At 42.3% G+C, this 24,652-nt stretch overlaps 1 protein-coding gene across 1 annotated transcript in view; it reads left to right on the forward strand.

Moving 5' to 3' along the window:
• col12a1b (collagen, type XII, alpha 1b) overlaps positions 1–24,652 on the forward strand; it is a 154,982-nt gene that overhangs the window by 101,724 nt on the left and 28,606 nt on the right. Inside the window, exons 49-62 of the mRNA XM_087852439.1 lie at positions 964–1,093; positions 3,254–3,373; positions 3,523–3,669; positions 4,330–4,446; positions 6,692–6,844; positions 8,003–8,077; positions 9,391–9,530; positions 13,319–13,442; positions 13,521–13,664; positions 13,934–14,098; positions 14,178–14,216; positions 14,309–14,447; positions 16,793–16,935; positions 18,611–18,720. Of these exons, the coding sequence (XP_087708565.1) occupies positions 964–1,093; positions 3,254–3,373; positions 3,523–3,669; positions 4,330–4,446; positions 6,692–6,844; positions 8,003–8,077; positions 9,391–9,530; positions 13,319–13,442; positions 13,521–13,664; positions 13,934–14,098; positions 14,178–14,216; positions 14,309–14,447; positions 16,793–16,935; positions 18,611–18,720 (1,746 nt within the window). The remainder of the gene's footprint in view (positions 1–963; positions 1,094–3,253; positions 3,374–3,522; positions 3,670–4,329; positions 4,447–6,691; positions 6,845–8,002; positions 8,078–9,390; positions 9,531–13,318; positions 13,443–13,520; positions 13,665–13,933; positions 14,099–14,177; positions 14,217–14,308; positions 14,448–16,792; positions 16,936–18,610; positions 18,721–24,652) is intronic.

Raw genomic sequence — 24,652 nt, forward strand, 5'->3', positions numbered from 1 at the left:
TATTTCCTGTTTATTAGAGAAGTAGTCTTCTAAAATATTAAAGCTAAAATGTAAAATTGTGCACCAACAACAGTGTTTGTATTTTTCAGGCTCTTCTCTTTATCTTACTGCACAAACCAAATTTATTAGCACTAAAATTTGGAATAAAATTTTACCCAAATTTAACTTTGATTAATTGATTTTATTGACCGTTTCACATTTAAACTAATATTTGGGTTCTTGATTCAAATTCCAGATGAATCCAAATGGTTTTCTATTATTTTACTTTTATTTAAACAGGGAGCAAAACTCACCACTGAACATGGACTGTATATAAAAGATATAAGGGCATAGCTGTAGGAAGTTGTTTCAGCCTGCATTCTTTATATTGGCCAGCAGGGGGTGATTCCTTTGGTTGCAAAAAGAAGTCCATCCTGGTAAAAGGACTCTTCTTGTCACTTGAAAACTTTCTGATAGGGTTATGGCCTTAATCAGTGCACTTCAGTAAACTGGTTAAGATAGCAAAAAAAATAAATAAATAAAAATCTATAAAAAATAGGAAGTAAAATAATCGAGAATTTGACTTTATTGCAAGGAGGATGTGTGGTTTGAGTCATCTTCACTTCACAGTTTATAGTCTCTCTCTGTATATAGCATGACACCCTTTATTCTTAGATCTTTGATTTAGAAAACAGGAAAACTCCCCAAAAACTGAATAAGAGAGAAAAGGAAGCAGAAATCTCCAAAATCATACATGTGCAGACGTGTGTGGAAGGAACTCTGTGGAAAGCAGGTGTGGCAGCTTTTCCTGTGACTGGGAGCACTGGGTCAGCTCCGCTCACCAATTACACATACCATGTGCAGCAGATGTGCAGAGAGCAAAGCAACTCAGGACGCTCTTGATGTAAATCTTTCCTGACTGATTTATGCTTTTTCTTCTTCGGCTACTGAAAATCTCTGACTCTGTGCCGTTTGGATCTTCAGACTCTGGTTTTAGGAAACAGAAACAATGCCATGCTTCAGAATCTGCTCCCGGACACCCCATACAACATCACTGTGGAGGCCATCTATGCCGAGGGGCCTGGAGGATCCCTCAACGGGAACGGACGTACAAGTAATAAAAACCTCTTTGACCTCTAGTTTTCTAGCAAAGGCAGATTTTCAGAAATGCTGGTTGTCTTGTGATATTACACAATCCCTTGCAGCTGTCACAGGGTTTCTGCACATTTGGCGTCATAGCTGGGCCGATTGTAGTAAACAACAGGCTTTCTCAAACTCCTAGAAGGCAAATTTTACCCCTCAGCAGCCATCTTTCAAGTTATTTAAAAGCTTCCAACTAAATTAAAAAGGAGAGATCCATGAGAGCCAGCAGTATGTAAAAACTCCACGTATAGAATCAACAGTCAAGTTTGATTTAAACAGAAAGCTCAATATTTAGTTTTTGTTTTACCCAAAATAAAGTTTTTAAATCTTTTTCCTGCAGGTTATTCTGTATGTCTGCTACACATGCTGAAGCCTTACAACATGGCTGTTTCATTAACAGAGCAGATGTAGCTACCTGTATCACTTCTACAGTAACAAGTAGATATACCTGCTGCTTGTCTACTGTGTCGAAACAAAGTGATTAGCTCAGATGTTTTCTGTGGCGGCCACTGATTGGCTCTTTGCGGGCAGAGAGTGTACAGCTTCCATCTTTGGTCTTACAGAGTTCTCCTTAGATATAAATTTTTAAACTTTCTGTCGTTACTTGTATTCAAACGTGAAATAAATCTTGTTTGATTAAGTCTATCAACCATCTATCAGAAAGTAGCAAAAAAAAAAATCCCCCTTTTATATTTCCTACTTTTAGATATTGACCGTCTGTGGAAGGTAAACCTCACAATCCGCTCCACCAGCATTGTGTTACAAACAATTCTAGTACATTTAGGATGTAATCCAGCACCTCAGCAACTTTTGTGGTGGTTCAGCTTTGAGGCACTGAACCCAGGAGCTTAAACGCAGAAACCGCAGTAGCACTTAGGAGTGAGTTAGAGGAGTAACAGAGAAAATAAATACATTAAGTGCGCGTCAGTTATCAGGGTCTGCATGTGTTAGTGTGAAGAGTTTGGACTTAAAGGGGAGAGCACTCGATCAGTGAGCAGTAGGCTTAGTTATACAAACAGCAGACACTCAGAGTGTGTGTGTGTGTGTGTATGTATGTATGTACCTGTTTCGATATCTTTGTGGGGTCCAAAAATTGGAACATTACTGTGGGGACCAACAGTCACTTGTGAGGACAAAAGTGACAAAAGTAATTTTTGAGACTCAAAATGTGGTTTATTGTCAGGGTTACATTTATTTTATGGTTAGGTTTAGGTTGAGGGTTAGGGTTAGGCATTCATTTTTGATGGTTGGGGGTTAGGCTAAGCGGCTAGGGAAAGCATTATGTCATTGGATGTCCTCACTAAGATATCAAAATGAGAATGTGTGTGTGAGGCTCTTTCAGGCATCCATCCAATTCTGGACACACACCAACTGGTTTCTTCAACAAGACTAAGACCCAAATCTAAACACCTCTGTTACATAGGATGAATTTTATAACCTGACTTAAGGCGGCTCATTCCTGACCGCCAGAAAGGAAGAGGCTGATTTTTATTATTACTGAGAAAATGTCCCCCTTTTTTTTAACAATGCTCTGTGGTTTTAAACAACCTACAGGTATCAAGTTAATGAAAGGCGAGGGGGTTGTTCTAGCGTTTAACAGCAGCGAGAAGACGGCGTGTCAGCTTCCAAACTCTGAGCTCACTGAAAATTTTGCCACAGTAGGTGTAAAACGCTCCCCGGTGTGTGGACGGCTGATATTTACGGTTCAGTTAAAGGAAAGAAAAACAGCCAAAATAAAGTTCTGTGTCATTCAAAACTACAAATTAGAAGTTCACTAGTGCTTCTGTTTCTGTTTTGTTGCACATGAAGCTGCAGTGGATTTAGTTAAAAAAGCCAGAAATTCTCCTGCTGCTCTCCCCTCTCCACCCAAACAATAAACCTCCTTTCTGACTTTATGGGGCCATAATTTACTAAATTAGCTTTAAGTTTTATTAAATATGACTTGAAACTTGCGATTCAAGGCTCATCAGGAAAGTTGGAGAGTTTAAGCTGGCTGAGTCACTTTTGCAGCCAGTCTAAGTGGCCAATAGAGGAACTGCAGTTTTTTGGTACTTGCACATTAGCATCATGTTTTAGCCCTGCATGTTGATGCTTACCATGTCTAAAATTCGATGCCTCCTCTGTGTCAAAGTCGGCATGTTGAGTCCCAGAAACCTCCGGATCTCGGACGAGTGGTACACGCGCTTCAGGGTGGCCTGGGACCCGGTGTCTGCACCCATCCAGGGATACCGGCTGATCTACACCCCTGCAGGTGAGCCTTAACAAAACCATTGCGGTTAATCAAGCATGTTTCTCTGCACACACATTGTGAATAATGTCTTGGTTCCTAAAAGCTGTCACCTGATTTTTACTTCTCTTCAGTTTCTCACTCACTTCTCATTCTCCGCTCTGTGTTTCCAGGCATGAACCAGCCCATCGACTTCTTCGTTGGAGACGTGAGCTCTTACACTCTGACCAACCTGCAGCCTGGAACCACCTACGACGTCAAAGTGCTGGCACAGTACACCAGCGGCGTGAGCGCGCCACTCATTGGCCAGGGGACGACACGTACGTACAGGAAGTGTAATTAGACGCACAAACTGCTGATTTATTTTAAATGTCACTCATAATTGTTCCTTAAAAAACTCACTGGACCTTGGCGTCCTCTCGTTAACCCTTCCTGATTTTTCACGTCCAGTCACTTCTGACACTTTAACTTAAGACCAGAGAGAATCCCAGGATTTATCTGATGTCTTTTCAGTTGCTCAGATTTGTTTCTGGCTGACTGAGATTTGGACTTAAAGGCATGTTCACACCTGTTTACTATTTACTCTGGTTATATTGGCCTCAGGTGTTTTTTCTTTTTGTTTTTTGTTTTAAGTTGGCATGATTTGTTTGGGCCGGAGACAGTAATTACTCTCAGGTGTGGAACAAAACAGCTACACCAGGAGCCCTGAAAAGAAATGGGCTCATGAAGTGAAATACCAGTCAAGTTTCTCGCTACCTACAGTTACTCACCTGGTTCCATCAGGCAGTGCAGCTAACAGATTATCAGATGTATTTTTTGTTTGTTTGTTTTTGTTTTGTTTTGTTTAGCTAAACAGTTCCTGTCTCGTAGAGAATCTCTATTTTTCATCAGTTGTTAAAAGAGCTTAAAAAAACATGAATCGTCCGACATATGAACAGCCTAAACCTCCACTGTGCTTAAACTCTGATTTTATTTTTCAGTCTACCTGAACGTAACCAACATTGAGACCTACGCCATCGGCCACGACAAGTTCTGCATCAAGTGGACGCCACACAGAGCGGCCACGTCTTACCGCATTAAACTCAACCCAGCGGACCGTAAGTCACCTCACATCACTTTTTAAATATCATAATCAGCTTTTGTGTGTAATAATAGTAATGTAATAATAATAGCACTTAGACCATTTCTATGTAAGTCTCTAAATGATCCAAAACCACATGGTTGTGTAACATGTCCTCGGATAGATCACGGAAGAGAACCTGCAGTGATTTTCATCAGAAGTTTCTGATATTTCATTTCTCTGCAGATGCATTAATCTTGTGGTGTGGCTCTATCTGCCAGTGATCCTGATTCAGAGTGACATATTTAAATTGATGCATGTGGTAAAGTGTGCAATGAGACTCCCATCAGATGTCTGAAAATATATCTGAAGATGAGATCATCTCTGCAGATGCTGCAGAGACTGTTTTGACTCAAACGTTTTCTTGTAATTTCCTCCCTGAGGCTGTTTAAGGTCAGGCTGCCTATTTTCGGATATTGATCAAAAAAGATGCACGTTTTGGCCGAGACTGAAGGCGCCCGACCACCAAGCTTTAACTCCATCTCTGTTTGCAAAGATTACATCCTTTTCAATGACTTTGGAGTGTCCGAGGTCCATCTGGTTCATACTCGCACGTGGAGATAGAGCATCCGTGTTTAAATATCTTTATGGTAGTCATTAGACGTTTGAGCTGCCAGAACAAACACGGGTCCGTTAGCGTGAGGCAGATGGTGGTTAACCGCTACCATAGGAGCCGTCCCAGTGAGACGCAGCAGACGCTCAAGTCAACAAATCATTCGACTGTTTGTTCTCAAGTGGAAATGCAAACAGCGGTCGGAGCCAGCGGTAAGATGAGTGGGTGGAAAAACGGTGAGCACGGGTCTTCTGCCTCCATGTTTTAACATCCGTGGTGAGAAGAGGAACATGTGGTTCAGACTCTAGGCTATCTGATATCCTGCTGAAAAGTCTGAGGGCTTTTATTTTGCTAATGCACTCTCAGCTCGGACCTGAGTGCATCTTTGCTCCTGATGAAAGAGGGCCACCGTTCTGGAGTCGATCTCTCTGAGAGGTGTGCGTGTTTTCACAAAATAATTTACATGATCGATCACAACTTGTTGATGTTACTGGGCATATTCTCAAGATATCTGCAGCAGCGGAGCTGCGGGGAGCGTTGAATCCGACTTACTTGAAGTGCATTCGGGACAGCAAAACGCCCGTGCGATAAACACGTTTTGTTTGTTTGCTCTCGCAGAAGCGCTGAGAGTAAATACAAAATCTTATTATCAATTTATCAGCAGCCGAGACAAGCGGAGAGATAAACATTTCACTGGAAGGGTCAGGGTGCTCTGTGTGTAAAGTAATCTTTATTTTCTTTGTTTAGCAACAAAAAGTCCACTAAACTACAGACAACAGTCATGAAGTGTGGTTGGTCAGTGACTGTGAGGTCATAAATCCTGCAAGGGCTTTCAGGTAGTTTAAGACGTGCTCAAAGAAACTTTTCCTCTTTTGGAAACTTTCTGCAGTCCTCTGAGGCTCACTGCTTGTGTGCATAAGCAGAGAACATGCTCACCCACTGTCTTAAGGTCTTAGCTGGAGCCCATCCCAGCTGTCAGTGGACAAGAGGTGCAATATTAGAAGTGGTAGACTACCCAACATGTATACTAAAATGTACAGGGATATTAATTTGTAAGTGTTGGTGAAGTGATTGGACCAGACTGTCTTTAACATGGAATTGATTTCAAATACAAACACAGATGGTTTGAAATGGAACTAGAACCATGAAAATGCTGCAGAATAAACCTCCTTTGTCCCTCATGAGGCTGAAACGGACACAGAGAGTGCCAACGTCACAATCCAGCAGGCTTTGGTGTTAATTTACAAGCCAGAAACATAAGCACCTGGGGAAGTAATCTTTGACTCATTAGTAATAATTATTAATGCTGTCATACTCAGGAGATGTATGAAGTGAGTAAAAATCTTAGTTTTCTTCACAGGAAAATTTCAACATGATTCAGGGTCCAAACTGTGTAAAAGTCACTGGTGTGTTTTACAAGTGCATGACGATTCAGCCATCTCGAAAAAACTTGTGACTGAAGAACATGAGTCAGTGTTTCCCTCTGACAGGAATCAATCACACTGAGCCCACAGCACCTGGAAATAAACTCTAAATGAGCCGATCGGGAGGTCGAACCTTATTAAACCTCGATGGAGCTTTTGAGCATGTTCAGAAAAGTCCATCATTTAATTTAAGACCACTCCACTGTACTGTGATGTGTTTACATGAGTTTTTGATTCCTCTGTAGCATCCAGTAAAGGACAGCATGAAATCACCATTCCCGCCGGCCTGCCTCAGTACTGCTTTGACGGACTCTCCCCCGATGCTCTGTACACCGCCACTGTCTTCGTTCAGACGCCAAATCTGGAAGGCCCAGGAGTCAGCACCAAAGCGAGGACCTGTAAGTACTAAGAAAGTTCTGCAGTGAGGAGGAAAACTCTAGAAAATCTAGAGAATTCTGCCCTTAATAAATGCACAAAAACTAGAGTGTGTTTGAAATGTGACTGGTCTGGTTCACTGCTGTGAAAACGTAAAGTGCAGTATTTTATTCAGAGAATCAAACCAGTGGCAGGAGCACAACCATCAAAAGAGAGGTCGGGTATTTATATCTTGTGGGGACATCTACTTGACATAATGCTTACCTAGCCCCTTACCCTGGCCATGAAAAATGAATGCCTAAACCTAACTACAACCGAATTGTAACCCTGTCACTAAATTCACATTTTGAGTCTCAAAAATGCCTTGAAACTTGTGGGGACCAGGATATTGGTCCCCAGAAAGATATGAATACACAAACACACACATACACACAACACATGAAACAAACATAAAGAAGAGAACAACAATGTACTGGAGATAACGAGTCAAATTTAAAATCAAAATATATAAACTTCAAGACAGCGTGGTCTCGGGCCGGAAAACAGGTGTAGTTTAATCAGGCAGAACATCTGAAGCCTTGATTTTTTAAAATTGCCTTTCTTTCATTGAATGAGACCGCATCCTGAATTTGGGTCAGTTTGAGCAGCGCGACAAACAAGAATAACTTCCTGCACTTTAATAATTAAATTAAAGCATCAGGGTTTTTGATCTGGAAATATAATTTCATCAGTTCTTTAAATAGTGATAAAATACTTTGTGGTCCAAATGTCCTGCGAGTGACATTGTCCACTTCAGCTGCCTCAAGTTTTTTATATTGATGTTTTAACTCAAAATGAGTTTAAATTCGCATTAATCTGTCCTTCATGTATCCTTAGTACAAACCAACAGCATCTGCATCGGAAAAACACATAAAAACACGTCCTGAGTGGATCGGCCCACCTTTCCACAGAGAACACGATCGTAGTAACAGCTGCGTGGCTCCGACACGCCCGCTCACAGTGCAGTCGTGCTGTCTGAGACATGAAGCACGATTCCAACTGCAAATTGCATCATCTCGCAGTGCGGCTCCAAAACAATGACTTCATCACGCGCCGTGTTTACGCCGATTCTGTATTTATTACAAATATGTTGATAACAGTTCTTTTTGGTTTTTTGTTTTGTTTTGTTTTGTCTCTCACAGTGCAGGAGCCAACTCCAGACCCAACAACCCCGCCTACTCCAACAGCTCCACCCACCATCCCCCCTGGATGGGCAGGTAAGCCTCTAATGACATCCATAATCCAACTGAAGGCGAGCTGAATCTGAAATGCATTCTTGTGTTTTGGTTGATGAGAGTGATTTTTTTTTTTAGTCTGGTACCGAAAGACAAAATCTTTATAAAAACTCACCATGCATACAGACATCATAGAGGTCGAAATTTTTCAGGTTGTGTACATGGTTTTTGTTCTGCTTTACTCTAAGGACTTTTGTAGTCTACCTCAAGTGGCCATTAGTGGAACTTCAGTTTCAGCACACCCTTTTAGCTTCTTGGTGTTCCAGGTAGATGGGATGTCTCTCCAGCCTGTTTTTGGGTCTCCTTTCAACTGGGCATGCTCAGAAGAAGCAGCTTTTGTTCTGTGACTGTCTTAGCAAACACCAGCAGCTGTTAACTGTTGCTTTACATGTCAAACGTTTCTAGTAAATCCTGTTTTCCCCCAGTCTCACTGCTTCTGCTGACTCTGCTGTTTCATTAGGCCTGCGCGCTGCTTTGCAATCTCAGATGTTTGGAGACTAAAGGTGCATTTTGGAATCTGTCTCCAGAGTCTTTGCCTTTTTTTCCTAATAAAACAATATAAAAAATACAAATAATAATGAATTTTGACAGCAAAAGTTACAAAATAAGAGTTCAGCTTGGGTTAATAAGGCTTCCATCTGTTGGCTTCTCACTGGGCCAATTCTGTGTGAATCATCTCCCAATATTTCCCCAAGAAACTCTCACAGGACTGAACAGATCAAGTCCTTTCATTCAAGCTCGGCCGTGTTTGGAAAATCCTCGACGGTGACTTTGCGAACGCAGAGTCCTCCTGGATCCAGCTCGGACTAGCGGTGGATTAATGGCCACCACATGTGGGCCCCGCGGGGGAGCGCGCCCGTTAAGAACCAACAGCTCAGGTGTTGAAAAAGAAAGCGAGTGCAGTCCAGAGAATTTTTTGTCTCATTTGGTGCTGTGTGAAAGTTGTTTATAGAGCTCAGAGCAGGCGGAGAAGATAAAGAGGGGTGCATCACACGAGGCCAAGATTATTTAAAGCTTTTCGCCCAATTCGTTTTCATGTGAGAGGAACGCATTAGGGAGAGCTTGGTCCTTATGCAGACCAAATGTTCCCGGTTTTATTTTGCCTGTTTTTTTTTTTATCAGTGGAACCCATAATTATCGCGAATGGTTCTATCACGGCATTTGTCTCAGGCGTTTTGTTTTGTTGCACACTGTCAGCTGACTTTTTTAATGTGCTCCAGCTTGCTAATTATGCCATGTTATGATGCAACAACTGGCCTGTGGACTCACTGACTCTTTTTTTTTTTTTGCCTCAGTCTGCAAAGGCGCCAAAGCAGATGTGGTGTTCCTTATCGACGGCTCGTGGAGTATCGGCGAGGAGAGCTTCACCAAGGTGGTGCACTTTGTCTCCGACATGATTGCCGCTTTTGATGTCATCGGACCCTCAGGGATGCAGGTTTGTGCTGAAAACACTGACAGTTATTCCCTCTGACAGGGAGGAGTAGTGCATCCGGTGCAGTTCTGTGTTATTTATACAACAGTTACCTCACAGTGATTTTTATAGTGAGACCCTGCAATAAAAAGTGCAAAATCTTTGTGAAGTCAAATGGGCCATGCAAGGCCAATGCGGGCTATAACATGCTCTACCTACTGCACCTCCACTCAGGTAGCTCCCTCACATCAACCACTACTGCACCATTTGCAGTAGTCAGAGCAGCCATCTACTCCGAGTGGTTGACAGTTGAGGGGTGAAAAGGCAGAAAAGGAGAAAATAGAGAGACGAGGAGTAAAAAAGAAATGCTCAGTGTGTCACAGGAAGTCCCCCCCGCACTTGTAGCAGCATGGCTAAGGGAGGATTCAGAGTCACATGATCCAGCCCTAACTATATGCTTTTGCAAAAAGGAAAGTTTGAAGCCTAATTATAAAAGTAGAGATTGTGTCTGTCTCCTGAATCCAAACTGGGAGCTGGTTCAACAGAAGAAGGGCCTGAAAGCTAAAGGCTCTGCCTCCTATTCTACTTTTAAATACTCTTGGAACCAGAGAACATGTACCAAGCCAATGAAATGCAGTTTGCATCTAACTAGCAGTGCATGAAGGTGTCTTAGCTACATAGGGATGTAAATTAGCATGTCTCATGGAGATGGTGATGCTAAAAAGTCTTTAAGTTAAGATCATTTAGAGGAGACACTCAAAAACTTTTCATAAAATAAAAAAGAAATTTGCTTATTTTTCTGATCTGATTCCAAGAAAATAATTCATTCAATAAAATTTCACATTTTCTGTTTGTCTGAATTAATGAAATCCCCCAAAATCCTGCCAGACGTTCTCATATGCACTGAGTAGCAGCTGAACAAGCAAGTATGTGAGAGTGCTTAAAACCCAGACCCAAATAAAAATGGCTTAAACTGAGCTGGAGAGGCAATGCCGTGAATGAAGCTGAGCTCTGCAGTGAATGAGAGGCTCTTTGTGGATTTTAAGATGTCTCATTAATTCAGAAAGAGTAACTTAAAGAAGTCCAGACGCTTTTCTTTGCAAGCTCCTTTGACATTAATTCAGAAACCTTTTTTTTTCTCTCGAGTGAATGCATTACACTTCCGTACCCCAGCATCATCCAGTGGTGGTTTTGTTTTTATTTTCACAATGGAAACCTCATGATAAAAGAACTTCACCTCAACAGGAGGCCAGGGGTCTTATAAAACATCCGCCCTAATACGAGAATTCAATCAAGTGTAATCACTAACAGCCGACAACAAGACAAAACAAAAAGAAGGAGGGAGATGCAAATGAAATAAAGGCTATAAAAGCTTTCTTGGCGATGCAGAATTTTTTCCGACCGAGTTTTGCAGGCATTTAAAGAATCGGTGATTATATATAAGCCTGTTCCAGAGAGAGGGATCTCTGGATTTAAAGGTGCATTCATGCTGACAAGTGTGACAGCATCGTATAAAAATATGATCAAAAGCCCGATGTGGTCCAAAACCTCTGTAGCTGTCTTAATTATTTCACATTGACACAAACCTCGTCTTCTCCCGGGATGCTATAATGGCTCATATCCCCAATCAGGATAAAATGAACAATCCTTGAGTCTAAGATAGTATTCGTTGGGATTCTTTTGCTTCTATTTGTATTATATTTTAGCCACAGAGCCAAGCATCTGTTTCACTAAAAAACTAAATCCATTAGGTTTATATTATTAGCTTGTTTGGCATCCCTTAAGGCAGTTTCTTCTGACAGTCCTCAAAGACTACTTTGTCCATCTGGATGAGAAAACATTTTGTTTGCTGCACAATAAAGTGGATTTTCATTGCCAAATTACCAAAAATACTAGTTTCTTAATCCATAAAAGATGGTTATGAGAGAAGACTGATTTGTAAGCTGCTCCACTGATTTAAATACCGGTAGATGTATAGAATTGGTCAGTGTATGACTGTGTGCGAGGGGAGACAGCAGTGCATGTGCTTATTTTCTTTAGAGAAGCAAGCGGATATTAGAAACATGTATGTTCTGTGTTGTATAATGATGCTGTAGCCAAATGTCTGTCTGCGATGCATTTGTGGGAGGGGGAAAAAAAGCATGTGCGAGTTCTTATCTGAACAACAAAGTCAAACTCCAGCCAATGTCTGGTGGCCAAATAATTTTGTTGGAAGGCCAGTTTTTTCCCCTCACTGGCCCATTTACTTTTTAATTTCTTGAGTCATTTCTTTGTCTGTCAACAAGATTATGCAAAAATGAGATTTCATAAAAGTTTGTGGGGAAGTGAAACAAGAGGAACCCGTTAAATTCTGGACAGCTTTCTGTAAGAATTTCAAAATGACCCCCTTAACTGGATGTGTTCTCTGAGTCAAGTTATTCAGTGTTTTTATACATAAAGTGCCATCTTAAGCTTGTTTGAAAGTCCTTATTCCCCCGTTGCTGTGCTGCGTAATGCTGTTTACACTGACACTCATGCGCTGAAGTGTCTGCATTGCTCTCCCATCACGAGTGAAAGTCGGCTGATCGGGTCGATCTTGTAGCTCATAAGTGTTGAACAGTTACTTTTAGTGAGACAGGAAAGACTTCAAAATCAAGTCGACACAAATGACACATCGACATTGGACCAATACTTCTCATTGCTTTAGCACTGTGAGCAAGCTAGATGCACAGTTTCAGCCCATGAAGTTTATAATTCATGTCACTCCCAGTCAGACCAAACTCAGTCTTTGCACTTTGACCACTTTTTGGGGGTAAGTGCACACTAGGCTATCCTGTAGATCAGGGGTGGGGGAATCTCCAGGCCTCAAGGGCCGGTGTCCTGCAGGTTTTAGATGTGTCCTTGATCCAACACAGCTGATTCAAATGGCTATGTTACCTCCTCAACATGCCTTGAAGTTCTCCAGCGACTTGGTAATGAACTAGTCATTTAATTTAGGTGTGTTGATCCAGGGTGATATCTTAAACCTGCAGGACTCGGCCCGTGAGGCCTGGAGTTCCCCACCCATGCTGTAGATTGTGCAGTGATGTATAGTTGCCATAGATGCCATAGATTCCACCCATCCATCCATCTCTGCTTATCTGGAGCCAGAGCCTACCCCAGCTGTCAAAGGGTGAGAGGCCGAGCGTATACCCTGGACAGATTAGGAGACCGTCACAGGGTTAACACAGAGACACACAACTATTCACAATCATGTTCACACCAGCTATCAATGTAGAATCACATGTTAACCTAACATTCATGTTCGTGGACTGTGGAGTACCCGAAGAGAACCCACACAGGCATGGGAAGGACATCTGCTGGATTTGAACCCAAGACCTTCTTACTGTGAGCGATGGCACTGCTGTGCTGACCAAGGCTATACATTTAGACTTTTAATCAAACCTAAACAAGAAAACAAACCCCTGAAAATCAATTTCATTATTTTCCTACATGACATTTTTGCAAATATGTATAAGACTACTACTGTATTGAGAAATGTCGAGTAACAAGAAAATATCACAGATCATATTGTTAAAAGGAGCAATAGTAGCTCAGAGGGTTACACAGTTGCTTCACAGGAAGGAAATGTGCCTGTTAAACTTTATTGAACCAGCAAGTCAAAGAGACGAAGTTGAGATATTTGAACGTTTGCAGAGAGGGGATAATGGATGTACTGGCCACAGGAAGTTTAATGTGGAACACCACCGAGGAAGTTCATGGATGCAGTGAAGGAGGGTTGATGTGACAGAGAGGATGATAAGTCCCTAATTTTCTCATTATTTTCCACCCAGGTGTCATTTGTGCAGTACAGCGACAACGCTAAGACCGAGTTCAAGCTGAAAGCTTACAAGGACAAAGGCCTCGCCATGGCCGCGCCTTCTTACATTCGTTACCGAGGAGGAAACACCAAAACAGGTTTGATCTCATGCTACAGGCCACAGGTACAGATCCAAACAAGCATCTGCTGATCTGACACAGTTTTCCTCTGAGCAGGAGAGGCGCTGAAACACACTTATGAGAAGGCCTTCTCTCTTGAAAACGGGATGAGGAGAAATGTCCCCAAGGTGGTGGTAGCCATCACTGATGGACGCTCTCAGGATGAGGTGAAGAAGAACGCCGCCAGGCTCCAACACGCAGGTAGATGTCACACAAACGTGTATCTCCATGCGAGTGTGTCCCAGATGAGCTCTGTTACAAACAGCTGTAAACAGACTGTTTACAGACCAAACAGAAGCAGCTGGTTCTCATCAGAATTAATGAAACCGCGCTGGATAGAATTTTCAGTAATATTTTGTATCCATTTTTGGATATTATTACCTGTTTAGACTCTTACTGGAAGAATAAATGAAGCCGATAAGCCAAGAGTCTGTTTGTGTTCTGACTGCCTTGGTTTGTGACGTCCTCAGGTTACAGCGTCTTTGCCATCGGTGTCGCTGACGTGGATTTCATCGAGCTGCAGCAGATTGGCAGCAAACCCAGCGAGAGACACGTTTTTGTTGTGGACGACTTTGACGCTTTCAACACCATCAAAGAAAACCTGATCACCTTCATCTGCGAAACTGCAACTTCCTGTTAGTTTAGAACAAAAAAGACAAACATTGCTTTAACATGTGTTTCAGTTAATTAATTTCTGTGTGTTTTTGTCCACAGCGTGCCCCTTAATTTTTGTGAATGGATTTACTTCACCTGGTAAATACAAACTTTAGAGAAATTCATGACTTATTCACTGTTCGTCTGGATGATCTTGCAGTTAAAGGCAAGCTCCTGATTGATTGTTTCAGGCTTCAGGATGCTGGAGGCATTCAACCTGACGGAGAAGACCTACAGTTACATCAAAGGCGTCTCCATGGAACCCGGCTCCTTCAACAGCTACACAGCATACAGACTTCATAAGAACGCCTTCCTGACTCAGCCTACTACGTGAGTCTCACGGGTCACAGGCTTATATGTGCCCATATGTTTCACATTACTCCTCATTTACCTTTGCTCTTTACAGTCTAAAACCTCTTAAGGTTTTGTCACTCATTTTTATTTGGGCACCTTCTCTTTTAACTTTGAGCTCTATTTCATAGACTTTGAAAGCACCATGGTATAGCCTTTGAGGTCTATACCACGATGCTGGAGAGGACAGTCAGCCTGTTAGTTAAACCTCAGATTCAGGAGGATCAATGGTTTTCGTCCTGGTTGTGAAATGTGGGACCAGCTTTCTATCTTCTCAAAATTGTGTGAGAGTGTGTGGGAGTTTGCCCAACTAGTCTGCATGTGTTTTGTGGACTTGGAGAAGGCATTCGACCGCATCTGTCAGGGCATCCTGTGGTGGGCACTTCGGGAGTATGGGGTGACCGACCTATGGCTATGAGCCATTTGTCCGTGTACAACTGTAGTGAGAGCTTAGCTCGCTTTGCTGGTAATAAGTCAGACCCGTTCCCAGTTAGAGTTGGTCTCTGCCAGCCCTGCTCTTTGTCACAAAAAAAAGACAGATGGCAGAAGGTTTCCGCTTTCATCGGAATCTGGACTCTGGTCTTCACAGATGATGTTGTACTTTTGGCCTCATTAGGTGATGAAATAGGGTGGTTTGCAGCCAAGTGTGAAGCAGCTGGGATGAAAATCCGCACCTCTGAAGATGGAGTTCCCACTCTAGGTCAGGGATGAGTAGTTGTTTAAATATCTTGGGGTCTTGTTGATGAGTGACAGCAGAGTGGGTTGGGAGGTTGACAGACGGACTGAAGCAGCGTCTGTGTTGATGTGTTAATCAATGTATTGTGGTGGAGAGGGAGAGCTGAGTGCAAAGCAAAGCTGTCCATTTACCTGTTGATACTGGTGCCTCCTAGGTTAGGGATTTCAAACCTATCCCACCAGAAAAAGGCCCTGGGGCAGACCCAGGATACGCTGGAGAGATTATACTGTACCTCTTGGATGGCTTGGGACTGCCTCAGTGACACCCGGATCACTCGGATTGTGAAGACACACCTGGAGCCTGAAGTAGAAAGCCCAGCTTAACAAGGAAGCTGATAACAACCATCAGAATACTTGTTATATCTGACTGAAGTTTGAGGTTTTGTGAAACTAGTGTATTGAACTTCCTTCATAGTCTACGGCTTTGTCTGTGCAGTGCTGGGATCAGCAGAGTGTTCATACCAGTGCTGACTGGTCAGAATGTGTGTTTGAGTTTTTAATGTGCATCTTAAACTGAATCTTTTCTTTCAAAAATGCAAGTTTCCGAGGTTTTCTGTGACATGGCCTGATTGAGTTACCAGTTTCTGCTGGAGCTTCCCAGAGTTTCTCCAGATTTGCTGTCTTTCGAAAGCTTCCATGTTGTTCTCGTCTCCAACGGGACGAAAGTAACCAGCTGCATTCAAACTGTTTGAGTCCAGCTGTGGGGTCAGACTGAGCTGCAGGTCATGACGGAGAACAGACTGCCCATAAAACGGCTTTTCAGTTCTTTCTGTAGCTGTTTCACACTGTGAGCTTCCATCAGGCCACTGAGTGCAGACGCAACCGCAAACTAGGCTGTTAAAACTGGCCACCACCCAGCACTGGCGTCCCATACCTAGAATATCACATGCAACAGCAGCGAGATGGAAAACAGCTTGGGTTTTGACTGTTTACCAAAACTGGCTTAACAAAATGTGTAGTGACATCACAGGGACAAATGAGAAACATCCTGCAGCGATGTGAAAAGGAGAGGAAGAAGAGCCAGTGGATGGAAAATTATTAAAATCACTGCTAACAGACAACATGTTATTTTTACAGTTGTGTCTATCATTACTTGGAAATAGCACATTGTTTGTGTTAGTGGATGTTTAATCTAAGAACAAAGATGTGATTGAAATACAGATTGTTTTTATTCAGTAGGTTTTACTCTAAAATAGGCTCCAAAATAACTGGAAAAATAAGTAACCTGATCGCAACCTAATAGAGCAGCTTTTGGTTACTGAAGACAAAATTGAATGCAGAGAGACCCACAAACAAGCAGCAACTGAAGGCAGATGCAGTAAAGGCCTGGGCGTGAATCTTGAGGGAGGAAACGCAGCATTTTCTGATGTTCATGGGTTTTATACCTCAGGCAGTCACTGACTGCAAAGTATTAAAAACAATCCTTGTGTTTAAAATCATGTAATCTAGCGTGTTACTTTCCAGCCTCTGTGAAGCTGTTCTATATATCCTTGAGCCCAAGGCCAGACTTCTGTTTAAGGTTTAAGCTGTGTTTAACCTGTCCTCGCTCTGTCCGGACGCGCTGTTATGTTTTTTTCTTCCTTTTTCAGAGACATCCACCCTCTTGGTCTTCCCCACGCCTACACCATCATTATGATGTTCCGCCTCCTGCCCGACACGCCCAAGGAGGCCTTCGACATCTGGCAGGTGTCGAGCAAAGATCACAAACCAGAGACCGGCGTCACCCTTGACCGTAAGTATCGCACTCTATTCTTATCCTGTGCTGTCTGTGTGAAAACAGAGAAAAGCAGCAAGGAAATGTGTGATGTGGAGCAGCTGTGCCTCACTGCGTCATATCTGATCGCTGACAGAGAAGAGTTTGTAATGTAATGAGCTGGCCGTGCCCTCTGGCTGCTTCGGTCTGAGCTGATCGCAGACTCCCTTCGCCACACAACTGTTGTGTCATCGAGCAGCTCAGCTGGCTCTCGTAAAGCCTGTGTTTCTGTCTGTCAGCAGGATTTCAACAAAAATCCACCAGTGACAAACATTTGTATTCTTGAGTTATTACAATGAATTATAACTGTGCATGATTAAAGGTTTGACATCATGAGAGAAACCTTCTGGCACAAAGTTGCACAACAAAGCACCAACAAAACGAAAGTTGGTCTTCCTGTTTCCAATGTTTGTGCTGAGAGAACTTTCTCTTGACAGCTCCACAGAAACTCAAACATATGAAAGTCGTGTCAGTCGTTGTGTTTGGCAGGTTCAGGTAAAGTATTTTGTCACTAATGAAGCTGTGCTAACTCTGTAAGAAACAGACTATATTCACTTTAACTGCCCTGTACTAAAACAGCAAGTTCAACATATCTAGGATATATTTCCTTATCTGGCTTCGTTAAACCTAATCCATCATAACAATAAAAAAAATATGAAGAGGTTAGCACATATTTCAGGTTAAATAATGGGTGAACTGAAACAGCAGAGCCAGGAGCCATTCTGCCCCCAACTTTTCAAGGTCTGCTAAGGCTACACCCTTAAAAACTCATAATAGCACATACTAACACACAGAGTTGTACTCGTCAAAACAACTGGCTTACACTAGAGCGTAAATCAAGTCTTTGAAATAACTGACACACACACCAAAGTTAAAAATAAGCTACAGCATTTCAGACAGGATCAGTGTTTTTTTTGTATCATTAATATATTGCCTGTAGGAGATTGTGACAGATATGATGAATGAGTGGTCCATCTACATTCATTCTAACTTTTATAATGTTGCTTCTAAAATTCATGGCAGGCGAAAATTCTTAGGACTGCAGGAATTCCCTGGTGCTCCCAATGGGCTGAAAGCAGCACATCTAGATGATAAGGAATTATAGCAGTCCAGCCTAGAAGTGCATACAAGGAATAGTTTTGCAGCATCAGTCTGAGAGAGGATGTTTCTAATTTTGGCAATATTACACAGATGAAAAAATGTCGGCCAAGATCAAATCCAAGAGATCTGATCAAGATGAGAGTTGAATTACACATCCTGGTCAAAAAGAAGTGGAACTGGAAGCTATCAGTAATGTATCTGATTAGACGTGGTTCAGAGATTTGAGTGGTGGCAACTGAGATAAAATATCTGGTTAGACAGACAGATTTTTGGGACAAACACAAAAAAAAGTTCAGTTTTGTCTGAGTTTAAAAGTGGAAAATTACAGGTCATCCAAGTCTTTATGTCTTTAAGACATGCCTGTAGTGATGTGTCATCTGTTTTCATAGATACATAAAATGGGGTGTCATTTGTATAGAAATGAACGTGAGTGTGAATGACTGTTTTTCGATGAGTCCAGTTGAAAAGCTCAAGAGCAGATTTCTTTTGAGACTGAACCTGAGTATTCCTACAACTTAATTCTAATGTAATTTATTCTTCTGTCCCTGCTCAGCATCCAGCCAGACCGTTTCATTCTACAACAAAGACGAAAGCGGCGAGCTACAGAGAGTCACATTTGACACGAGGGAAGTGAAGAAGATCTTCCATGGAAGCTTCCACAAGGTAAGCAGAAGTCATTAATCTTTCAGTGGAGACTGTCCACATGTGAATTCTAACATATTGCATATTGAAATTGAGGAGAATGAAGCCAAATTTGTCTTTAATGTTTGAGTTATGTAACTTTTTTCGGTCCGTGGCTTGACTGAGGCTTGACACATGAATCGAAGCGCTCCTCTTTGATCTCGCTGGACGTCTCGAGGTCATACAGAACCCGCACATGCCTGAGATTCCAAATATGCTGTATATTACAGCCAGAGCACCTCACACGCAAACTGCAGACGTGTTCCTGAGGAGTTATGTTGGCTCACATGAACAGATGGTCCTCTGCAGGTTGTAAAACGCAGAGCAGCAACTGCTTGCGATTACACGCACTTCAAACATGGTCGCCATCTGCGTCTCCTGGATGTTATAAAATGATCAATAGACAGCCTGACATGAGCTGAGCAGGTCTGATTAGGTGGAGGTATGATGTAGCTTTGTGGGATGGTTTGTTATTCAATCTTTAAAACTCCTTTGAAAACAAATGAGATCATTCATGAGGATCTTCTCCTGTGGCTCTTAAGTAACTGTTATTTTCACCTTTGAGATGATGTTTTTTTGCAATTTGAGTTACACACACTCCTTTTGCCTCAAGCTAAACATTAAAAAGACAACTCCTCAAACGCTAACAAAATGTGCTGGCTCAGAAAAATGTCCATCAGTTAGTCAATGAAATGGGAGAAGTCATCTTTCTCCCACTGAAAATGCTACATACGTGTAAACAGAAAGAACTTTCTCAGACTTCCTTTCCTGGACAATCGAGGATCCAACCACTCAGCAGGCTGTTGGATTTGGGCTTCTGAACTTACTCATTACTGAAATAACAGGACTGCGGGTGAATCCTAGCTCAACCAATAACTTGTAAAGAACGTTGCAAACAACAACCAAGGAATAATCTCGGTGCTGGTGGAGGAGAGAGCGTGTTTGATTGTGTGTAGATGAACTTTGACAGCCAATCAGAGAAGAGAGAGTAGATTAAATATGTAGGTTGTAGATGAAAAGAAAAAAAATGCAGTAACCGGATGATTGATGTGCCAGCACATGTACGATACGTACATGATAATAAATGTAATATAGTTGGGTTTCTAACTAGCAAACGAACCACCTGAAGAAATGGTGAAAAAATGTTTTACTTTTTCTACTCAGCAATGAATCCTCTGATCTCAGGGCCATAGGGACATAGTCACTTTGTGTTTTGTAACACTGCTCAGAAAATGTTGGTTTTTGGTTGATCATTGTCAGTTTTGTACTGGTGTATAACTGTTTTATAACCATAAGACAGTTGATAAGAAATGCCACCAGCTGTATTTGTTAATATCGTGAGGTTCAGCCTTCTGTGGTGACGACAATGCCTTTTATGTACAGCATTTTTAGATATATCTGTATCTGCAAATTTTCCCCGCAGAATAATCATGACGTAATCGACTGATCTGGCACATCTGGTCTGAGAATCCCGCAAGACAAAAGCCAGTCCGGCTGGATTGTCTGGCTCTCTTTTCCTTCTGGCTCATCCTAATCAGTGGATGTCTACACTTGCACACGAGGAGGAGTTTAAAATCACAAACAGAACAAAGAACAAAGCACATGCTCCCAACAAACTTTACACAGACACGCACCGCATCTGAAAATTTAAAGCAAACACCACCACCTTCACGTTATGAAACATAGGGCAAACGCAGGGCATGGAGAAGATGCCAAAAGAACCCCCCCAAAAAACCTTTACCCGAATGCAGCACAAGCCTCTTTATTTTTCCTCTCATCATCATGACCTTACTCCCAAGCCACAACATGCGTGTTAGTGACTGAATTATAATAAGATGAAATATGCTTTGCAACTGTTGAGAGCATAAACTAAACAATACAAAGAAAGGATTGTGCAGACAGTGATGAGGATGAGGCAGAGCCTGAGAGAGCTGGACAGCTTTTGTCCTCCTGGATTCTCAGCCGATTACTGCGCCTCGGCTTACCCTTTTACTTTCAGGCCCACCAACGAAGACAGATTTGTCATCAGCATCACACTTCAGCAGTTCGAACCTGATGTAAGAGATTTTCTTAGTGTGGCGTTGGGCTTTAAAGACAGTTTCCACTCAGAGCTACTGTGTTTCATGCTCTAGATTAGGTCTGAGACATGGTGCTGATAGCAACACATTTACAGGAAGCACTGCTGGGAGAAGCGGTGTGGACAGTCCTTTCAACAATATCTTAAAGTTTCATGAGTTTCATCCATAAGCTCCTCTTAGAGGGGGAGATCTTTAAAAGCGCACTGCAGTCGCCGCTGGGACGCTCGACTGGAAAATACTGGGTCACTGCTATTTCTATTAAACAATTACATCAGTGCAGCTGAAGAGTGCCAGCAGGGAGGCGGGACCAGGAGGAGTTTAAGGAGGCAGCGCTCAGTTTTACCTCTTCTGGTAGCCGACCACAGCTCTGCGGTTTTACCTCCCAGGGTGGGATAAGAGTGTCAGCAGGAAGGCTTTAAAGCCTCTCGCTCTGAACTGTACTAACAGTGGAGTGTGTGGTTGATTTTAGTCTGTAGATGATCTTCACTACATCTGATAATACTGAGAAATGCCTTTTTCTCCTCCTTTTTCTTTTTGTCATAGAGAAAAAAGAAAAAAGTTGCAGTTTTGGAGCAGACTTCTATAGATTTCATGCCAAATCTGCACCCTCACACACAGGAACCAGCCTAATGATTTAACAGATGTGAATGCAAAGGTCAGAAACTTGTAACAGGAAACTTTTAAAAAAAATAAATAGTGACCTGGCTATTTTGGAGTTCAGGAGGTCACCATTTCACCACACAGATTTCTGCTTTAAATTTTTTTAAGTAGATTCTTTTCTTTCAGAGTGTCCAAATGGTGGCTTGGAGAGCTGTGGGAGTGTATCAGACCCATTTTATTTCTGTAATATGCAAACAGTGTATATTTATAAATTAATAACTCTTTGCATGCAAGGGAAAAAAGAAGGGAAACCCAGGCTGTTTCTGCACTTGCTAGATGGCAGGGATTTTCAGAGGGAGATGTATCAAAGGATTTAACTGATGCGAGCTAATAAGAAGCAGAAAACACTGTAAACGCTACCCATCCCTTAGCTTCAGCCGGACCAGAGCGCCAGCACCTGTCAGATAGAGGCGGATCTCACAATGTTAACCTTGGCATCGTGTTGTGTGAAAGTGAACTGATGATGTGAAAAAGCTGTGATATGCTAACGGATGGGGTGGCACGGACTCAAGAAAAGTGCCTTCATCAGGCAATATGAAAAATGAATGCAAAACACAAAAAAGGGCTGATCTGCAGATGTGAAGCTGTGTCCTGAAATTTGAGGCAAAACCCAGAGCATCATAATTAGTTGCATCTGCAGATGGGTTTGCTTGTGTGCTGGATTTACAGTCTGACAGACAAGTTATTCCAGAATCTTCACATTTAAAGGCTTTTTGTAGCCAAAGCACACAGAAGAGAAAGCCAAACATTTTAAGACAAAACTTTATTTGTATCTGCAAAAAGGGTGTCTGCTCTTTTCTTATCTTGATAACGCTGATGAAGCATCTTTGGATTAGCATCACATCCGCACAGTGCACTAGAAATCTGGGTCCTTTGCATTATCAGATACTTTTACTCAGTTTGACTGTGTTTCAGAGTTGCAGGAGGTCAAGTTTCTTTTAGAAGGAAGGTTTGTTTCTAAGTGCCTCTTTAGCGTACTTAGGACCATGACAGCATTAGCCAACTTCTCCTGACACTCAGGCTGAGGGCTGTTGACGTCCTGTGATGATGCTCACATTCTGGGAGCTGTGCAAAAGGCTTGGGGTTCATTGAAAAAGAACATGTGGTAAAAACTGAATAAATAGGATATAGATTAGTTTATATATATATATATATATATATATATATATATATATATATATATATATATATACACACAGTGGGGCAAAAAAGTATTTAGTCAGCCACCGATTGTGCAAGTTCCCCCACTTAAAATGATGACAGAGGTCAGTAATTTGCACCAGAGGTACACTTCAACTGTGAGAGACAGAATGTGAAAAAAAAATCCATGAATTCACATGGTAGGATTTGTAAAGAATTTATTCGTAAATCAGGGTGGAAAATAAGTATTTGGTCAATAACAAAAATACAACTCAATACTTTGTTACATAACCTTTGTTGGCAATAACAGAGGTCAAACGTTTACTATAGGTCTTTACCAGGTTTGCACACACAGTAGCTGGTATTTTGGCCCATTCCTCCATGCAGATCTTCTCAAGAGCAGTGATGTTTTGGGGCTGTCGCCGAGCAACACGGACTTTCAACTCCCGCCACAGATTTTCTATGGGGTTGAGGTCTGGAGACTGGCTAGGCCACTCCAGGACTTTCAAATGCTTCTTACGGAGCCACTCCTTTGTTGCCCGGGCGGTGTGTTTTGGATCATTGTCATGTTGGAAGACCCAGCCTCGTTTCATCTTCAAAGTTCTCACTGATGGAAGGAGGTTTTGGCTCAAAATCTCACGATACTTGGCCCCATTCATTCTGTCCTTAACATGGATCAGTCGTCCTGTCCCCTTGGCAGAAAAACAGCCCCATAGCATGATGTTTCCACCCCCATGCTTCACAGTAGGTATGGTGTTCTTGGGATGCAACTCAGTATTCTTCTTCCTCCAAACACGACGAGTTGAGTTTATACCAAAAAGTTCTACTTTGGTTTCATCTGACCACATGACATTCTCCCAATCCTCTGCTGTATCATCCATGTGCTCTCTGGCAAACTTCAGACGGGCCTGGACATGCACTGGCTTCAGCAGCGGAACACGTCTGGCACTGCGGGATTTGATTCCCTGCCGTTGTAGTGTGTTACTGATGGTGACCTTTGTTACTTTGGTCCCAGCTCTCTGCAGGTCATTCACCAGGTCCCCCCGTGTGGTTCTGGGATCTTTGCTCACCGTTCTCATGATCATTTTGACCCCACGGGATGAGATCTTACGTGGAGCCCCAGAACGAGGGAGATTATCAGTGGTCTTGTATGTCTTCCATTTTCTGATGATTGCTCCCACAGTTGATTTTTTCACACCAAGCTGCTTGCCTATTGTAGATTCACTCTTCCCAGTCTGGTGCAGGTCTACAATTCTTTTCCTGGTGTCCTTCGAAAGCTCTTTGGTCTTGGCCATGGCGGAGTTTGGAGTCTGACTGGTTGAGGCTGTGGACAGGTGTCTTTTATACAGATGATGAGGTCAAACAGGTGCCATTCATACAGGTAACGAGTGTGGGACAGAAAAGCTTCTTACAGAAGACGTTACAGGTCTGTGAGAGCCAGGGATTTTCCTTGTTTGAGGTGACCAAATACTTATTTTCCACCCTGATTTACGAATAAATTCTTTACAAATCCTACCATGTGAATTCATGGATTTTTTTTCCACATTCTGTCTCTCACAGTTGAAGTGTACCTCTGGTGCAAATTACTGACCTCTGTCATCATTTTAAGTGGGGGAACTTGCACAATCGGTGGCTGACTAAATACTTTTTTGCCCCACTGTATATATATATATATATATCTGAATTGGAGAATAAGTGGTTGGCAAAGCTAGTATAGTAATTAAGTTTCTATTTGTCAAGTTCTGTATTGCAATATCCTTTATGGTATTTGGTGAGTCTTCAACTTGCCACAAAGTTGAGATGTCTTTACCTCCCCTGTCATTGGTGCAAGTCTCAGAATTTTGATGAAATATAAAGGTTTCCCATCACCACAGTCCCAGTGCTGAGCTCTTCTTGTGTGATCAGTAATTGGAGCTCAGACATGGCGAAAACACAGCTTGACTTCAGGATGCTTGTCATGCCTGCAGTACACTGGAGCCAGTTTGGAAAGACTGGAGTCTGGCACCATCTCAGATCTAAAGATGAGTCAGAGTTTG

Source organism: Neolamprologus brichardi, chromosome 15, assembly GCF_056152115.1.
Source record: "Neolamprologus brichardi isolate AB-2024 chromosome 15, ASM5615211v1, whole genome shotgun sequence".
In the NCBI taxonomy this organism is placed as follows: domain Eukaryota; kingdom Metazoa; phylum Chordata; class Actinopteri; order Cichliformes; family Cichlidae; genus Neolamprologus; species Neolamprologus brichardi.